The 17,674-nt window shown below is 39.5% G+C and overlaps 1 protein-coding gene across 1 annotated transcript in view; it reads right to left on the reverse strand.

Moving 5' to 3' along the window:
• AP2B1 (adaptor related protein complex 2 subunit beta 1) overlaps positions 1-17,674 on the reverse strand; it is a 457,689-nt gene that overhangs the window by 377,268 nt on the left and 62,747 nt on the right. The window contains exons 6-9 of the mRNA XM_053707425.1: positions 14,843-15,033; positions 13,010-13,231; positions 12,078-12,198; positions 11,822-11,917 (exon numbers count right to left, since the gene is read on the reverse strand). Of these exons, the coding sequence (XP_053563400.1) occupies positions 11,822-11,917; positions 12,078-12,198; positions 13,010-13,231; positions 14,843-15,033 (630 nt within the window). The remainder of the gene's footprint in view (positions 1-11,821; positions 11,918-12,077; positions 12,199-13,009; positions 13,232-14,842; positions 15,034-17,674) is intronic.

The following is a 17,674-nucleotide window of genomic DNA, read 5'->3' on the forward strand; positions in this document are numbered from 1 at the left end:
CACTAAAAGACCCAGAGGACATTCCAGAAATCTGCAAGATTCTAGATCTAGAAATACCTAATATTCCAGCTACAACAACAAACCTAACGAACAACAAAGACTCAGGCAGGCAACCAGAACTACCTAAATGGCAAAAGATCAGCCATAAGAAACAGAAAACCAAAGAAACAAGAGGCAAAACTTCCTAGAAGAATTAGCCAAAATTCAGAACTATAGATATATCAGTTAGATACCCCCTACAAGGGGAAAATGCAAAGAAGAATGACTAAGAGAACCAAAGAATGCGGAAAATGTAACCCGCTTTAAGAATATATGGAGATGAGACTTTACCTACTCCATCCCTAGATGGGGACGTTACGATGGGACTCCATTTACGAAGGTTCTTTTGGAAGTTTTGACTGCAAAGGCCTTATAACGTGGTGAAGAGTAATCTTCTCCCAGTGTGATAGACTTATTTGGGTTTATTCTCAAGGCTTTTTTTTGGACTACTAACTACAGGTCCTACTGTTGAGGACAATAAAATGTTGTTTATTCTAACTTTAATAATGTTTTCTCTTTTTGACCCCCTCCCCTCCTCCAGTGATGACACAGCAGAGACCACTACATGCAATCCTGATCTCCTGACAATAATTCAGCTAGGTATCCAACCCAGTGAATCAAAGGTAAAATACTTCCTTTTACAACATCCACACATAGACACAACACTATGAACCCTAAAATAAAGATATTATCCCACAATGTGAGGGGGTTAAACACTGACGTTAAAAGAAGAATAGCGATGACGCAATACACATCCCTACAAGCTAATATACTGTTCCTAGAGGAAACTCACCTACTTAAAGATAACATTCCAAAATATTGGGCAAAACACATTATCACTCTACGGCAATGTCTAAAAAAAGAGGCACATCCATTTTGATACATTCATCACTCAATTTTACTCCAGAAAACATAATAACAGACACTAATGGAAGATACCCGATTGTCAAAGGTAGAATATTAGATTCAGAAATTACACTATGCAATATATACGCACCAAATGAGAGTCAACACAAATTTTTTCATCACATATCACATTTACTCACACAATGGTCACATACTAAAATATTCTTAGCCGGGGATTTTAATGTCACTATGCTACCTATTAACCCCACCAACACCAAAACTCTGACCAATAAACAAGCTAGACACAATCGTATTGTCAAGTCAATTCGAGACACCCTACTTCCTCACTCTTTGATAGAGACATGGAGTACCATGTATGGTCAGACAGATGACACAACGTTCTACTCGGCAGCACACAAAACCTATGTCAGACTTGATTATATATATGTGAGTCAGATTTTACAACCTCTACTGAATAGTTCTCAGATACACACCTGTGTGTGGTCTGACCATTCCATAATCACCCTATAGATTAACGGCATAAGTGATCCAGACAGAAGCAGAACTTGGACTTTTGACCCGTCTTACGTCAAAAATCCTCAAATACACGACAATGTATTACAACAATTAACTGAATACTGGCACATAAACACAGACACCACAACTAACCCAGGGATTACATGGGCAGCACACAAGGCGGTCCTAAGAGGGATACTAATTAAAGAAAAAGCAAGACAGGTTCAGAAATATAGACAGCAATTACAACAACTCCACACAGAGATTGAGGGATTAGAAAGGCGACACAAACATAACAAAAATAAAGCTAACCTAAAGCTACTCCAAACTAAAAGATCTGCCCTAGCTTCACTACTTCACACACAAGTTACTAGAGCCATTCATAAAATCCAGGCGCAATACTTTATATTCGCGAACAAACCCGATAGATACATGGCACACAAAATTAGAGAAAGATGTAAGGCCTCTGCGATTCCGCTAATTGAGACACTTAATAACACTACGACCTCACATCCGCAAGAAATTGTAGACACTTTTGCAAGGTACTATGGAGAACTATATAATGGGGAAAAAGTTATACATAATCAAGAAACGGAGACACTGACCTCAAAATTCTTCTCCCAAACTCAATTACCAAATATAACTACAGAACATAGGGAAACAATTAACGCACCCATTTCCACAATAGAAATACTAGGAGCCATCAAAGATCTTAAAACAGGAAAAGCGGCGGGACCAGATGGCTTCCCAGCAGAATATTACAAATTATTTAAAAATTCACTAATCCCACACTTGGTGAAATTCTGTAATCACATTATGGAAGGAGGAGATATCCCCCCAGAATTACTAGCTGCTAAAATAGTTGTAATCCCCAAGCCAGGAAGAGACCACAAAAAATGCCAGAATTACCGCCCAATATCTCTCATAAATCAGGATCTTAAAATATTTACGAAAGTAATCGCAAACCGACTTAAACACATCATCCCCCACTTGGTTCATCCAGACCAGGTGGGATTTATCAAGGATAGGGAAGCCCCAGACAACATCCAAAAAGTTACTAACTTAATACAATTCTTAGGAGAGACACGAACGCCTTCTCTGCTCCCATCTTTGGATGCGGAGAAGGCGTTTGATAGAATAGATTGGGACTATATGATCTTAGCACTACACCATATGGGTTTTGAGGGAGCATTCATAAAAGCCTTAAAAGTTATATACTCGTGTCCAGAAGCCCAGGTCTCATCAACAGGATATAAGTCGAAACCCTTCCCAATTCGTAACGGCACCTGACAGGGGTGCCCCATGTCCCCATTGCTCTTTGCACTATGTATAGAACCACTAGCAGTCACGATTCGTTCACATATTAGATATATCAGGGATTAGGATAAACGCATCAGAATACAAACTATCTCTCTTTGCTGATGATATTTTATTGACCTTGACGAACCCATTAATATCTTTACCTAATCTCTATCAGATAATAAGGAATTTCTCAACCATTTCGGGATTTAAAATCAATCCAGACAAATATGAAGCTTTGCCCATTGCGATACCCCAACAGACTAAAACATTATTAGAAACACAATTTAATTTTAAGTGGATGAAACACACACTAAAATACTTGGGAATCCAGCTTCCAACTTGCTCCACTCAACTATATAAAGTAAATTACATCCCATTATTTAGACAAATAAGACGAGACCTGACAAAATGGAAGAGCTTTAATTTCTCATGGCTAGGTAGAATAGCGGCAGTAAAAATGAATGCCATGCCACGAATACTATATTTATTCAGAACCCTCCCTATAAAAATAATAAAAACAGATTTAGAAACAATGCAAAAAGAAATCTCAGTATTCATTAGGGGAGATAAAACGAATAGGATAGCAAAGTCCGTCTTAACTAGACATAAGTCGCTCGGGGGCATTGGAGCGCCAAACCTAATGGACTACTACAATGCAGCCAGACTAGCTCAGGACTCACTACTCCTGAAAAGGTCGAGGGAAATTATATGGCCCAAGGTGGAAGCGAAAATAGGGGGTTGGGATGAGACAGATTTAATTATCTGGGACCCGGGGAAGGCACAGAGAGACGGAAAGACACCTAAACCTTACACCGCAAACCTCACTATAAAGACTTGGAAGACAGCGAAAATGAAATATAAACTCTTACAACAGTACTCCCTATCAATACCGATCAGATACATAATGCCAGAAGAGCTCTGGACTCAGCTTAAAAAAAAACATAATTTATGCTTACCTGATAAATTTATTTCTCTTGTAGTGTATCCAGTCCACGGATCATCCATTACTTATGGGATATTCTCCTTCCCAACAGGAAGTTGCAAGAGGATCACCCACAGCAGAGCTGCTATATAGCTCCTCCCCTAACTGTCATATCCAGTCATTCGACCGAAAACAAACAGAGAAAGGAGAAACCATAGAGTGCAGTGGTGACTGTAGTTTAATTAAAATTTAGACCTGCCTTAAAAGGACAGGTCGGGCCGTGGACTGGATACACTACAAGAGAAATAAATTTATCAGGTAAGCATAAATTATGTTTTCTCTTGTTAAGTGTATCCAGTCCACGGATCATCCATTACTTATGGGATACCAATACTAAAGCTAAAGTACACGGATGATGGGAGGGAAAAGGCAGGATTAAGTGGAAGGAACCACTGCCTGAAGAACCTTTCTCCCAAAAACAGCCTCCGAAGAAGCAAAAGTATCAAATTGGTAAAATTTGGAAAAAGTGTGAAGCGAAGACCAAGTCGTGGCTTTGCAAATCTGTTCAACAGAGGCCTCATTTTTAAAGGCCCAGGTGGAAGCCACAGCTCTAGTAGAATGAGCTGTAATCCTTTCAGGGGGCTGCTGTACAGCAGTCTCATAGGCTAGGCATATTATGCTCCGAAGCCAAAAGGAAAGAGAGGTTGCCGAAGCTTTTTGACCTCTCCTCTGTCCAGAGTAAACGACAAACAGGGCAGATGTTTGACGAAAATCTTTAGTAGCTTGTAAGTAAAACTTCAAGGCACGGACTACATCCAGATTATGTAAAAGACGTTCCTTCTTTAAAGAAGGATTAGGACACAATGATGGAACAACAATCTCTTGATTGATATTCTTGTTAGAAACCACCTTAGGTAAAAACCCAGGTTTGGTACGCAGGACTACCTTATCTGCATGAAAAATCAGATAAGGAGAATCACATTGTAAGGCAGATAGCTCAGAGACTCTCTGAGCCTAGGAAATAGTCATCAAAAACAGAACTTTCCAAGATAAAAGTTTAATATCAATGGAATGAAGGGGTTCAAACGGAACTCCTTGAAGAACCTTAAGAACCAAGTTTAAGCTCCACGGGGGAGCAACAGGTTTAAACACAGGCTTAATTCTAACCAAAGCCTGGCAAAATGCCTGGACGTCTGGAACCTCTGCCAGACGCTTGTGCAAAAGAATAGACAGAGCAGAAATCTGTCCCTTTAAGGAACTAGCTGATAATCCTTTGTCCAAGCCCTCTTGGAGAAAAGACAATATTCTAGGAATCCTAACCTTAACCCATGAGTAATTCTTGGATTCACACCAATAAAGATATTTACTCCATATCTTGTGGTAGATTTTCCTGGTAACAGGCTTTCGTGCCTGTATTAAAGTATCAATGACTGACTCGGAGAAGCCACGCTTTGATAGAATCAAGCGTTCAATCTCCATGCAGTCAGTCTCAGAGAAATTAGATTTGGATGATTGAAAGGACCTTGTATCAGAAGGTCCTGTCTTAGAGGCAGAGTCCATGGGGAAAGGATGACATGTCCACTAGGTCTGCATACCAAGTCCTGCGTGGCCACGCAGGTGCTATCAGAATCACCGATGCTCTCTCCTGTTTGATTTTGGCAATCAGTCGAGGGAGCAGAAAAAACAGTGGAAACACATAAGCCAGGTTGAAGAACCAAGGCGCTGCTAGAGCATCTATCAGCGTCGCTTCTGGGTCCCTGGACCTGGATCCGTAACAAGGAAGCTTGGCGTTCTGGCGAGACGTCATGAGATCCAACTCTGGTTTGCCCCAACAATGAATCAACTGAGCAAACACCTCCGGATGGAGTTCCCACTCCCCCGGATGGAAAGTCTGACGACTTAGAAAATCCGCCTCCCAGTTCTCCACGCCTGGGATATGGATTGCTGACAGGTGGCAAGAGTGGTACTCTGCCCAGCGAATTATATTTGAGACTTCTAACATCGCTAGGGAACTCCTGGTTCCCCCTTGATGGTTGATGTAAGCCACAGTCGTGATGTTGTCCGACTGAAATCTGATGAACCTCAGTGTTGCTAACTGAGGCCAAGCCAGAAGAGCATTGAATATCGCTCTTAACTCCAGAATATTTATTGGAAGGAGTTTCTCCTCCTGAGTCCACGATCCCTGTGCCTTCAGGGAATTCCAGACTGCACCCCAACCTAGAAGGCTGGCATCTGTTGTTACAATTGTCCAATCTGGCCTGCGAAAGGTCATACCCTTGGACAGGTGTACCCGAGACAACCACCAGAGAAGAGAATCTCTGGTCTCTTGATCCAGATTTAGCAGAGGGGACAAATCTGTGTAATCCCCATTCCACTGACTCAGCATGCATAATTGCAGCGGTCTGAGATGAAGGCGCGCAAATGGCACTATGTCCATTGCCCCTACCATTAAGCCGATTACCTCCATACACTGAGCTACCGAAGGGCGCGGAATGGAGTGAAGAACACGGCAAGCATTTAGAAGAACCTGGACTCCGTCAATTAAATTTTCATTTCTACAGAATCTATAAGAGTCCCTAAGAAGGAGACTCTTGTGAGTGGGGATAGAAAACTCTTTTCCTCGTTCACTTTTCACCCGTGCGACCTCAGAAATGCCAGAACTATCTCTGTATGAGGCTTGGCAACTTGAAAGCTTGACGCCTGTATCAGGATGTCGTTTAGACACGGAGCCACCGCTATGCCTCGCGGTCTTAGAACTGCCAGAAGTGAGCCCAGAACCTTTGTAAAGATTCTCGGGGCTGTAGCTAACCCGAAGGGAAGAGCTACAAATTGGTAATGCCTGTCTAGAAAGACAAACCTTAGAAACCGATGATGATCTTTGTGAATCGGTATGTGAAGGTAGGCATCCTTTAAGTCCACTGTGGTCATGTACTGACCTTCTTGGTTCATGGGTAGGATGGTCCGAATAGTTTCCATTTTGAAAGATGGAAACCTGAGGAATTTGTTTAAGATCTTTAGATCCAAAATTGGTCTGAAGGTTCCCTCTTTTTTTGGGAACCACAAACAGATTCGAATAAAAACCCTGTCCTTGTTCCGTCCGCGGAACTGGATGGATCATTCCCATAACTAGGAGGTCTTGCACACAGCGTAGGAATGCCTCTTTCTTTATCTGATTTGCAGATAGCCTTGAAAGATGAAATCTCCCTTGTGGAGGGGAAGCTTTGAAGTCCAGAAGATATCCCTGAGATATGATCTCCAACGCCCAGGGATCCTGAACATCTCTTGCCCACGCCTGGGCGAAGAGAGAAAGTCTGCCCCCTACTAGATCCGTCGCCGGATAGGGGGCCGTTCCTTCATGCTGTCTTAGGTATAGGAAAAACATCAGTACACACCGGTACCGCATAGTATTTATCCAGCCTACACAATTTCTCTGGTACTGCAACTGTGTTACAGTCATTCAGAGCAGCTAATACCTCCCCAAGCAACACACGGAGGTTCTCAACCTTAAATTTAAAATTAGAAATCTCTGAATCAGGATTCCCCGAATCAGAGATGTCACCCACAGACTGAAGCTCTCCGTCCTCATGATCTGCATACTGTGACGCAGTATCAGACATGGCCCTTACAGCATCTGCGCGCTCTGTATTTCTCCTAACCCCAGAGCAATCGCGCTTGCCTCTTAATTCAGGCAACCTGGATAATACCTCTGACAGGGTATTATTCATGATTGCAGCCATGTCCTGCAAGGTAATCGCTATGGGCGTCCCTGATGTAATTGGCGCCATATTAGCATGCATCCCCTGAGCGGGAGGCGAAGTGTCTGACATGTGGGGAGAGTTAGTCGGCATAACTTCCCCCTCGTCAGAATCTTCTGGTGATATTTCTTTTATATTTAAAGACTGATCTTTACTGTTTAAGGTGAAATCAATACATTTAGTACACATTCTCCTATGGGGCTCCACCATGGCTTTCAAACATAATGAACAAGTAGTTTCCTCTGTGTCAGACATGTTTAAACAGACTAGCAATGAGACTAGCAAGCTTGGAAAACACTTTAAACAAGTTTACAAGCAATATAAAAAACGTTACTGCACCTTTAAGAAACACAAATTTTGTCAAAATTTGAAATTACAGTGAAAAAAGGCAGTTACACTAACAAAATGTTTACAGTGTATGTAACAAGTTAGCAGAGCATTGCACCCACTTGCAAATGGATGATTAACCCCTTAATACCCAAAAAATAATAAAAGACAAAAACGTTTTTTTTTTTGTTTGTTTTTTTTTTTCAAACAGTCACAACAACTGCCACAGCTCTACTGTGGCTTTTTACCTCCCTCAAAAACGACTTTGAAGCCTTTTGAGCCCTCCAGAGATGTCCTGGATCATACAGGAAGAAGCTGGATGTCTGTGTCTGTAATTTTTGCTGTGCAAAAAAAACGGCAAAATAGGCCCCTCCCACTCATATTACAACAGTGGATAGCCTAAGGAAACTGTTTCTAGGCCAAATTCAAGCCAGCCATGTGGAAAAAAACTAGGCCCCAATAAGTTTTATCACCAAATACATATAAAAACGATTAAACATGCCAGCAAACGTTTTATATTACATTTTTATAAGAGTATGCATCTCTATTAATAAGCCTGATACCAGTAGCTATCACTGCATTTAAGGCTTTACTTATATTAGTTCGGTATCAGCAGCATTTTCTAGCAAATTCCATCCCTAGAAAAATATTAACTGCACATACCTTATTACAGGAAAACCTGCACGCTATTCCCCCTCTGAAGTTACCTCACTCCTCAGAATATGTGAGAACAGCAAAGGATCTTAGTTACTTCTGCTAAGATCATAGAAAACGCAGGCAGATTCTTCTTCTAAATACTGCCTGAGATAAACAGTACACTCCGGCACCATTTAAAAATAACAAACTTTTGATTGAACAATAAACTAAGTATAAAACACCACACTCCTCTTACGACCTCCATCTTGGTTGAGGCTTGCAAGAGAATGACTGGATATGACAGTTAGGGGAGGAGCTATAAAGCAGCTCTGCTGTGGGTGATCCTCTTGCAACTTCCTGTTGGGAAGGAGAATATCCCATAAGTAATGGATGATCCGTGGACTGGATACACTTAACAAGAGAAATGGGAAAACAAAGGCTTGTACAGAGTAGCAGATTACTTAACAGGAAGAATCATAATGACGTTTAATCAACTACAGACAAAGATTGACCCACTGAAACTACACTGGTATATGTATCTACAGATACACTCTGTCTTACAAACATACCTAAAACACCCTAGAGAAGAGACCACCACACCAATAGAAATCTTCTGTAAAACAGAAGAACGCAGCAAACATACAATATCTCTACTATATGTGTCTATACAGGCCAACCACAACACCTCCAAGACTTCGACTATGCTGGCATGGGAACAGGAACTACTTATTTGTAAAGACATAAAAGAATGGGAATCAATGTTTCAGAATGCGGAGAAAGGGCTGATTAGTGTAGATCTTAAAGAAAATGTTACTAAAACTATATATCGGTGGTACTTAATCGCAACACGAACGGCCCATATGTACCCACAGGGCAGCAGGTTATGTTATAGAGGCTGTGGAGAAATAGGGACTTGTAGACACATGTGGTGGGACTGTAGAGAAGTGATGGGGACATGGAACAGACTATCTATTTTCCTCAGTCAGATTGTAGATGAAAACATCAGTCTCACGATCCAACAGGCTTTATTACATGAACATATCAGTAAATACCATAAACATATCAATACATTTATTAGGATCTTATGCACAATCACGAGGATATGCATAGCTAAATATTGGAAAACTGGAGCTCCAACCTGGACAGAGATATACAACAAAATCCAACATACATACACCATGTACGAGATAGCGTCAAATACACTAGATAACAAAGAAACAACCCAAGCAGTGTGGTATTACTGGATAAGCAATGGTTCCTCAACCCCATGAGATAGCTGGAGATCAGAGATCTAAGTGGCCATCAAACTATAACCAAACTAAACTCATTGATATACACATAATATAGACTAAGGAACGATGTGTCGTCAGCCCCCCCCCCACCCCTGCAGCCCCCTTTTCAATTGTTAATTTTTAATTTTTTAACTCCAAGTTACCCAACCCTATGTTTATTAGATAATCTATTTCAAGATATGGGATATTTCTGGGTACATAAGCTTACCCTTAATTAAAAAAGTTTCAGCCAGATGTATTTATGTAGAGTAATATAGATACAAGAAGTGAGCAGAACCAGTAACTTGGAGGATGCAGTTTAAAGATGAATGTTATATACAGTTCAAATAATGATAACCTGCTGTTGAATCTACGATAGAACTGCTCATGTGTGGACAAAACCATAATGTTATGATATTTATGTGACCAGTCAATAATACATTGTGTTCATACCTGTACAAACTAATTATCTGAAACTTATATGACACTGTAAACATGTAACGCAGTATTTCCCAATTCAGAGGGCAACAGAAGAAAACAGAATTTATGCTTACCTGATAAATTACTTTCTCCAACGGTGTGTCCGGTCCACGGCGTCATCCTTACTTGTGGGATATTCTCCTCCCCAACAGGAAATGGCAAAGAGCCCAGCAAAGCTGGCCATATAGTCCCTCCCAGGCTCCACCTACCCCAGTCATTCGACCGACGGACAGGAGGAAATATATATAGGAGAAACCATATGGTAACGTGGTGACTGTAGTTAGAGAAAATAATTCCTCAGACCTGATTAAAAAACCAGGGCGGGCCGTGGACCGGACACACCGTTGGAGAAAGTAATTTATCAGGTAAGCATAAATTCTGTTTTCTCCAACATAGGTGTGTCCGGTCCACGGCGTCATCCTTACTTGTGGGAACCAATACCAAAGCTTTAGGACACGGATGAAGGGAGGGAGCAAATCAGGTCACCTAAACGGAAGGCACCACGGCTTGCAAAACCTTTCTCCCAAAAATAGCCTCCGAAGAAGCAAAAGTATAAAATTTGTAAAATTTGGCCAAAGAGTGCAGTGAAGACCAAGTCGCTGCCTTACATATCTGGTCAACAGGAGCCTCGTTCTTGAAGGCCCATGTGGAAGCCACAGCCCTAGTGGAGTGAGCTGTGATACTTTCAGGAGGCTGCCGTCCGGCAGTCTCAAAAGCCAATCTGATAATGCTTTTAAGCCAAAAGGAAAGAGAGGTAGAAGTTTAAACACCAAAAAAACTCTTAGCCATCTCCGTGGAGATGTTGCCTGTGCAACGGCAAAGAGAATGACTGGGGTAGGTGGAGCCTGGGAGGGACTATATGGCCAGCTTTGCTGGGCTCTTTGCCATTTCCTGTTGGGGAGGAGAATATCCCACAAGTAAGGATGACGCCGTGGACCGGACACACCTATGTTGGAGAAAAGACAATTAATGTTATTTTATTTATGTAGTCTTGTTCTTCGAAAAATATAAAACAATAAAAACTATTTAAACATAAAAAGGTAAAGGTTTCAGAAGGCGAAAACAGCTGTTTTAAATGAGAACATAAAAGGTAAATGAGCTGTTTTCAAACCATTTAATACACTTCAGAAGGTAACATGGATCATTGGGAACACAGTAAAGGGGATAGATTTTTGCAGGTCAATGTCTTATTAAATATTGTTTTAAGTCACAATGCATTGCTCTTCCTAAGCTGGACATAGCTTGTGAGCTAATCAGAGTGGTACATGCCTGTATCTGCCAGTCACTCTATGTCTCCTGCTCAGGACCAGCACAGCAGATTATTAACTAGAGCATTTTACTAAAGCATTACAATGTCTCTCTAATGATGTCATGCTTCTATTGAGGAGCAAAAAGACTTATTAAAGCTTGCAAGGACTGACTGCATTACTTGCAAAGCTGGATCATATGAAGATGTTGTATACACAGAAGAACTGTTTCTTAAACTAGTACAGTGCATTAATGGCAATTACTTCCATGTGAATATACACTCAATAGAGGAAAGCAATCTAATTCAGTCTTTGTTTTGTAAACCATTCTTACATTTCACCAACCCACCTCCAGCAGCAATCAAAGAAAATGTGTTTCCCATACATACTGAAGTATAGTAAGACAGTAAATGCCATTTCAACAAATAATAATTTCATTTTCTCTAGAGATAAATAACATGATACATGCTGGGACCTTACCTCTACTTTAATGGCACAGCGTCCAATGGCACGAACAGCTTTCCTAACAAAATCTACATCTACCTCTGTAGCATATTCCTTCAGTTCAGCCAACACCTGCCATGAAAATAAAAAAATAAATCAGGAAACTGAAAGTCGTCCTTAACAAGTTTGGATGTAATAAGTTTAATAAGTTTGTGGGGTTTTTTTAGATGAAAAGCATTCAATAAAATCCTCAAAAACTGTATTTTAAAAACATACCCAGATTTACACTGACCTGAGCAATGTTGGCCTGTGATGCAAGGCGAATCATTATGTCCAATTTTTCCAGCTTGACATAAATGGGGTCATTATATTTGACAAAAAACACCTTGATTTCTTGCTTCAGAATCTCTGGCCTTAAATAGGAAGAGAAGACAATTTACAGTAAAATGTTGTTATTGTTAACATACTAAAAAAAATACTTTGACAAGTCTGACATCCTGCTGTTCATACAGCAACCACCTTTACTGACTGTGTAGATAAAAGATACAAAATGCTACAATATGACACCGTCTAACATAAAAGGTAATGCAGAAGTAATAATAGATAAGAAGGGCAGGTCTGTATATAAATCTCCTAAAACCCCTGAGACACAATGTGCTCTGATAACTTCAACTAATTGCAAATATTGTACTAACTTTATAAGAAGAAAAAAACCATATAAACACCTTGCAGCAGATGCCTGATAAAAACACAGGCTTCATAGCTTACTGGATACATAGGAAACAGAGTATATGCTCCAGACAATTTAGAAATGTGCAAAGGTGCCTTGTGTTAGAACAGCTACTGTTATCATGGAAAATAAAACAGGGCAGTAATAGTTAAAATAAATAACCGGAGTTTGACAAATGTGACACGTAAATACAAATTCTAAGATCAAAAAGAACTAGGTCAAAGAAAGAACAGGGATTCAATCCCTCCTAAAATGCTTAATTGTGCATCTGACAGAAAAGCTGGAATGTTTACATCAACCGTGCAACATGTTACATATGTGTAGTAGCTCATTTATACATGTCCCTAACTGACCACAGCAGAAAAGATAAACATACTCAAGAAGCTTGCTACTGATTTTACTTGATTGCTGATATATAAAATGTATACCCCTTAATAAAATATAAGCAGACAGTAAATCAGACATTAAACAATAAATAACATGTTGTGACATACCTCTTCTGCACAATAAGATTGATGTTTCTCAGCGCTACATACTGCACCTCTGGCTCCCCAGACAGTAGCGTAACCAAAGGAGGTGCCAGCTTCTTCAAAAGCATGGTGTAGTAATCAGAGTCTTTAGGCAGCAGCTCCAAAAACTTCATCAGCACCTTAACAGCTGACAGGACCACAGCAGAATTTGCATGGGACAGCCGAGGTGTGACTCGTTCACAGATGCTGCACAAAACCAAACCACTCTTATTAATGAAAGAGATTTCATCTGTGTAGAGAACTGCATAAAGTGAAGGCACAATGCACTGCACTTAGCTGCTGATTGAGAGACTCAAGATAAGTTAAAGACAAAGCATATTTAGATTCAGTTTTTTAACTGTGCCCTCAAAATGCATTAAAGAGACATGAAACCCACATTTTCTCTTTCATGATTTAGAAGGAGCATGCGATTTTAAACAACTTTCTAATTTACTTCTATTATTTAACTTGCTTCATGTTCTCTTGAAATACTTTGCTGAAAAGAATATCTAGAGAGGCTCAGTAGCTGCGGATTGGTTGCTGCACATAGATGCCTCACGTGATTGGCTCACCCATGTGCATTGCAATTTCTTCAACAAAGGATATCTAAAGACTGAAGCAAATTAGCTAATAGAAGTAAATTGGAATGTTGTTTATAATTGTATTCTCTACTTCAATCATGAAATAATTTTTTGGGGTTTAGTGTCCCTTTAATTTAAGCATAAATCTGTCTTTCCCTTACTTATGAGGTGTATTAAGGAACTAATGGATCAGTACCAAAGCAGCTCATATGAAGACAAGAGTGAGGAAGAAAATGTATATTGTCTAACAAAGCTTACAAGGCATTCCTACCAAATGATACACACTTCCATTCACAATCATTAACTATTAACCACATCCCTTCCCCTGAGCTGAGAATGTTGAATGCTGTTCTACTGTACATAGGAGGAGTAACCTGCTTTCTCAGTATCCCCAAATGTAAAGCACACTTGTGACATGCCCAGTGACATGGGCACTTCTTTTACTGCTAGGGGTGCGGGGAGTTTACTATAGCACTTGCACTACTTAGAAGGCCATATGCCAATTTGTTTGAAAGTGAGGAACCTGTCTTTTCAAATGAGGGGGTCACATATCTCTCTAAAATGATAGCAATCAATTGTATCAGCAGCTAAACTGGAGTTTAGTCAAACAGGGAAGTAAGCCTCATTTGAAAGGTCATATGGGAAGCACCTAATTCAAATGAGAATTTAGTTCTCCCCCTGGGAAGCAGGTGAGAAACACTGATCACTTGCCTTTCTGGCCACTAAGAAGTTTTTCTACTGAAGGGGCAGGGGGCTATTACAGAGCCTCTCTATTAACCATTAATTTCATTTAGAGGGGAATGACACCCTTTGTTTGAAAGAGAAACCAACAAGACTACACATTTTCAGGTAATAGTTTCTTCTGACATGGTTTAATAAAGAGAATAACAGTTATTTATGAATGCAACCCATTCCGATGCAAGCTTACGGAATAACACAACAGTCATAACTGAATCACTAAGAATGGAGCACTCTCATTGAGACAACTCTCTGCAAATGCTGTTATCTGACAAAGCTGATCTATTATCACTTGTTCATAATTTAATGAATCAGCATAATACTAGGATGGCTCTTAAATCCCTGGTGCATATGGGCCACTATACTATCACATGAGCTAGTGTGAGATCTCTCTCTCTAGTTCACACCTGTGTTATATGTGGACATGGTTTCTCAATAATCATTATTTTAAAAAAAAATACTGTAAACAACTATTGTATTATTACAACAAGGCACTCACCTCTGTGCCTCTCTCTCATCCTTAGGATTGTAGTTAGACAGACAGTCCAAAATAAAGATTTGTCCCCATTCAGTGCACTCATTCAGAGCAGTCAGCAGCTTGTTGATGTTTTGGGGATTGAGATCCAGTAGGTTACTGTTGGGGTGGGACTCACTTATTTCAGAGAGCGCTGCAACAGCATTGGCTACCACCTGATAAAGAGAAAGCAAGGAAGTTGCAAGGAAGACAATTGACACAAGACTAAAATGCTTGTAAGGCACACGCATCTAATGAGGATTCATAAATGGATTATTGCATAAAAAATGTAAATGAATTAGACAGCACCATTGAAACAAGAACATACGTAACATCAGTGGACACCTATGTCTTCTGCTGTTTATAATATATTAAAATGTTCCCACAGTTAGATTAACCTGTTCAATAAACCCAATTGTCATAGTTGTGGGTATGATTTTTTCTTTAGTAAAAGCTGAACAGTGCCCCTGTACACAGGGCCAGAAATCCCTCCTCTAATGTTGCTGTTCTAGATATACAAGAGAAAGCTGAAACAAGCATGAAACGGAAAGCTGATGAAATTTAAAAATAAATAAATAAAAAAAAGACTATTACCTGCCATTCTTCCAACCCCACACAAACACCTAACTTTCATTCTGTGTAAAGAAAGTACATAAGCATGTTCCATGTATCCCTTATTGTAAAACAAACCAGCATTTCTCTCCATAATCAGTAGGTATCCACTATAGCTGCTAACAGAGGTGAACTAGACGCCTCTATAACTGCTCTATTCCATAGCAGATAGTGAGACATCAGAGGGAGCAACATGAAGCAAATAGTGGAAAAACAGGATTAATAGGAGCACTGCCTTCAGACTGCGCTGCTACTGTCAAAGGGTAATTGGGAAATTAAATGAGTGTGTAACACAGCTAATGAGGCATAATATGCTTCTGATTAATACGAATCTTCCAATTACCAACCTATTAAAACATTATCAGAAGAGCAGAATGGAGGAATGCTGATAAACGCAATAGAAAATGTATTTTGGGTGGCAGACACAAAAGGTAAATGGTTTCAATAAGCAGAGTGCTCTTGAATAAATGAAATTGTGCAAACAATCTATGCATATGTATGTAGCACTTCCCTCTGCTGAAGCAGAAATCATTTGTGAGGTTTTATCTGAAGGTTTAATAATGGTGCTTCTAAACCTCTGTTAGCAGTCGGCTCTCTACAATTGGTAAAGGGATATAGTCAATAAACACTGTTCCAAGGGCCATTCTGGGTTAATAGCTCACAAGCTACGCCGTTGCTCTTCTATAAGGCAATCAGGTGATAGCGATGCCTAAATTATCTTTATCAATCAAATTATATTGTATATTCTTGCTAAAAAATTAGAATCAATTGATTGGTGGTTTAGCAAACTTTTCACAATAATCATCACAAATCATTTAAATCTGAACGGAGTCACAATAACGTCTGATTTTTTTATAATCTCATTTGTTTGAATTAATGCAGAAACAGACCCAAGTACCCAATTTTAACAGAATAATATAAGAAGAAAAAAAAACAATGTACCAAGGATAATCTATCCATTTATTCTATCCTATACAAGAGATTATCCAGGCATTCTAATATATTCTGCAACATGCTACTTTTAAAATGCTGTATCTGGGGTCTTTTTAAGTAGCCTGGAACAAAAAATATAATTATTTTCTTTCATTAAAGAAAAAGTACATAGATACAATAATGTGAGCAAAATGAAAAGTGATAAGACTTTAAATAACTGCAATGAGCAACAGCTGCACAGTCCTAATCAGATTAACACAACTCCTATCAAAGTGTCTAATTCAACCATTACCTTCAAATTACACTGTTACGGTTGTATTTAACATTTATTTCCCTTGAGCCACTCCATTCAAAATCAGTTTTAAAAGGTGTGGTGTTGCTTGATATACAAATTACTAGCTACACAGTCTGTCACTTGCAATGTCTTATACAGAGCTTCCTACTCACCTTCATTAAGTAAAATGGACATCTCAAACCAGTGTTCTTCCCAGTACTTATTTAAAGGACACACCAACCAACTGAACCCCCCCCCCTACAAAATGTAAACCAATATTAAGCTAAAATTGTCTTATACCTGTATTTTTATGGTTTGTGCACAAATTATAATTAAGTCAATTGATGTTAAATTATGCAATTAGTGTGCTTTGGATAGCTTAAGTAACATTTTTAAACGTATAATATTGCAAAGTTTTACATTTCCCTCATCCAGCTACTTCATAATGCTAACTGTCTGGAAACATGTTCTGTGAAGAACACTGCAGATGCCCTACTCAGCTGCTTAAAAACATAATTTATGCTTACCTGATAAATTTATTTCTCTTGTGGTGTATCCAGTCCACGGATCATCCATTACTTGTGGGATATTCTCCTCCTGTAGGGAAGGAGAATATCCCACAAATAATGGATGATCCGTGGACTGGATACACCTTACAAGAGAAATAAAAAAAGCTGTTACAAAAAATAAAAAAAATAACTTACAAACATTTAAAAAATATTACAACAATTTTAAGCTATTTACACCTAATCTAAGCCCCCTAATAAAATAACAAACCCCCCCAAAATAAAAAAATTCCCTACCCTATTCTAAATTAAAAAGTTCAAAGCTCTTTTACCTTACCAGCCCTTAAAAGGGCCTTTTGCGGGGCATGCCCCAAAGAATTCAGCTCTTTTGCCAATCAGATTGAGCTCGCATTCTATTGGCTGATCGGAACAGCCAATAGAATGCAAGCTCAATCTGATTGGCTGATTGGATCAGCCAATCGGATTGAACTT

Source organism: Bombina bombina, chromosome 3 (assembly GCF_027579735.1).
Source record: "Bombina bombina isolate aBomBom1 chromosome 3, aBomBom1.pri, whole genome shotgun sequence".
NCBI classification, from domain to species: Eukaryota; Metazoa; Chordata; class Amphibia; order Anura; family Bombinatoridae; genus Bombina; species Bombina bombina.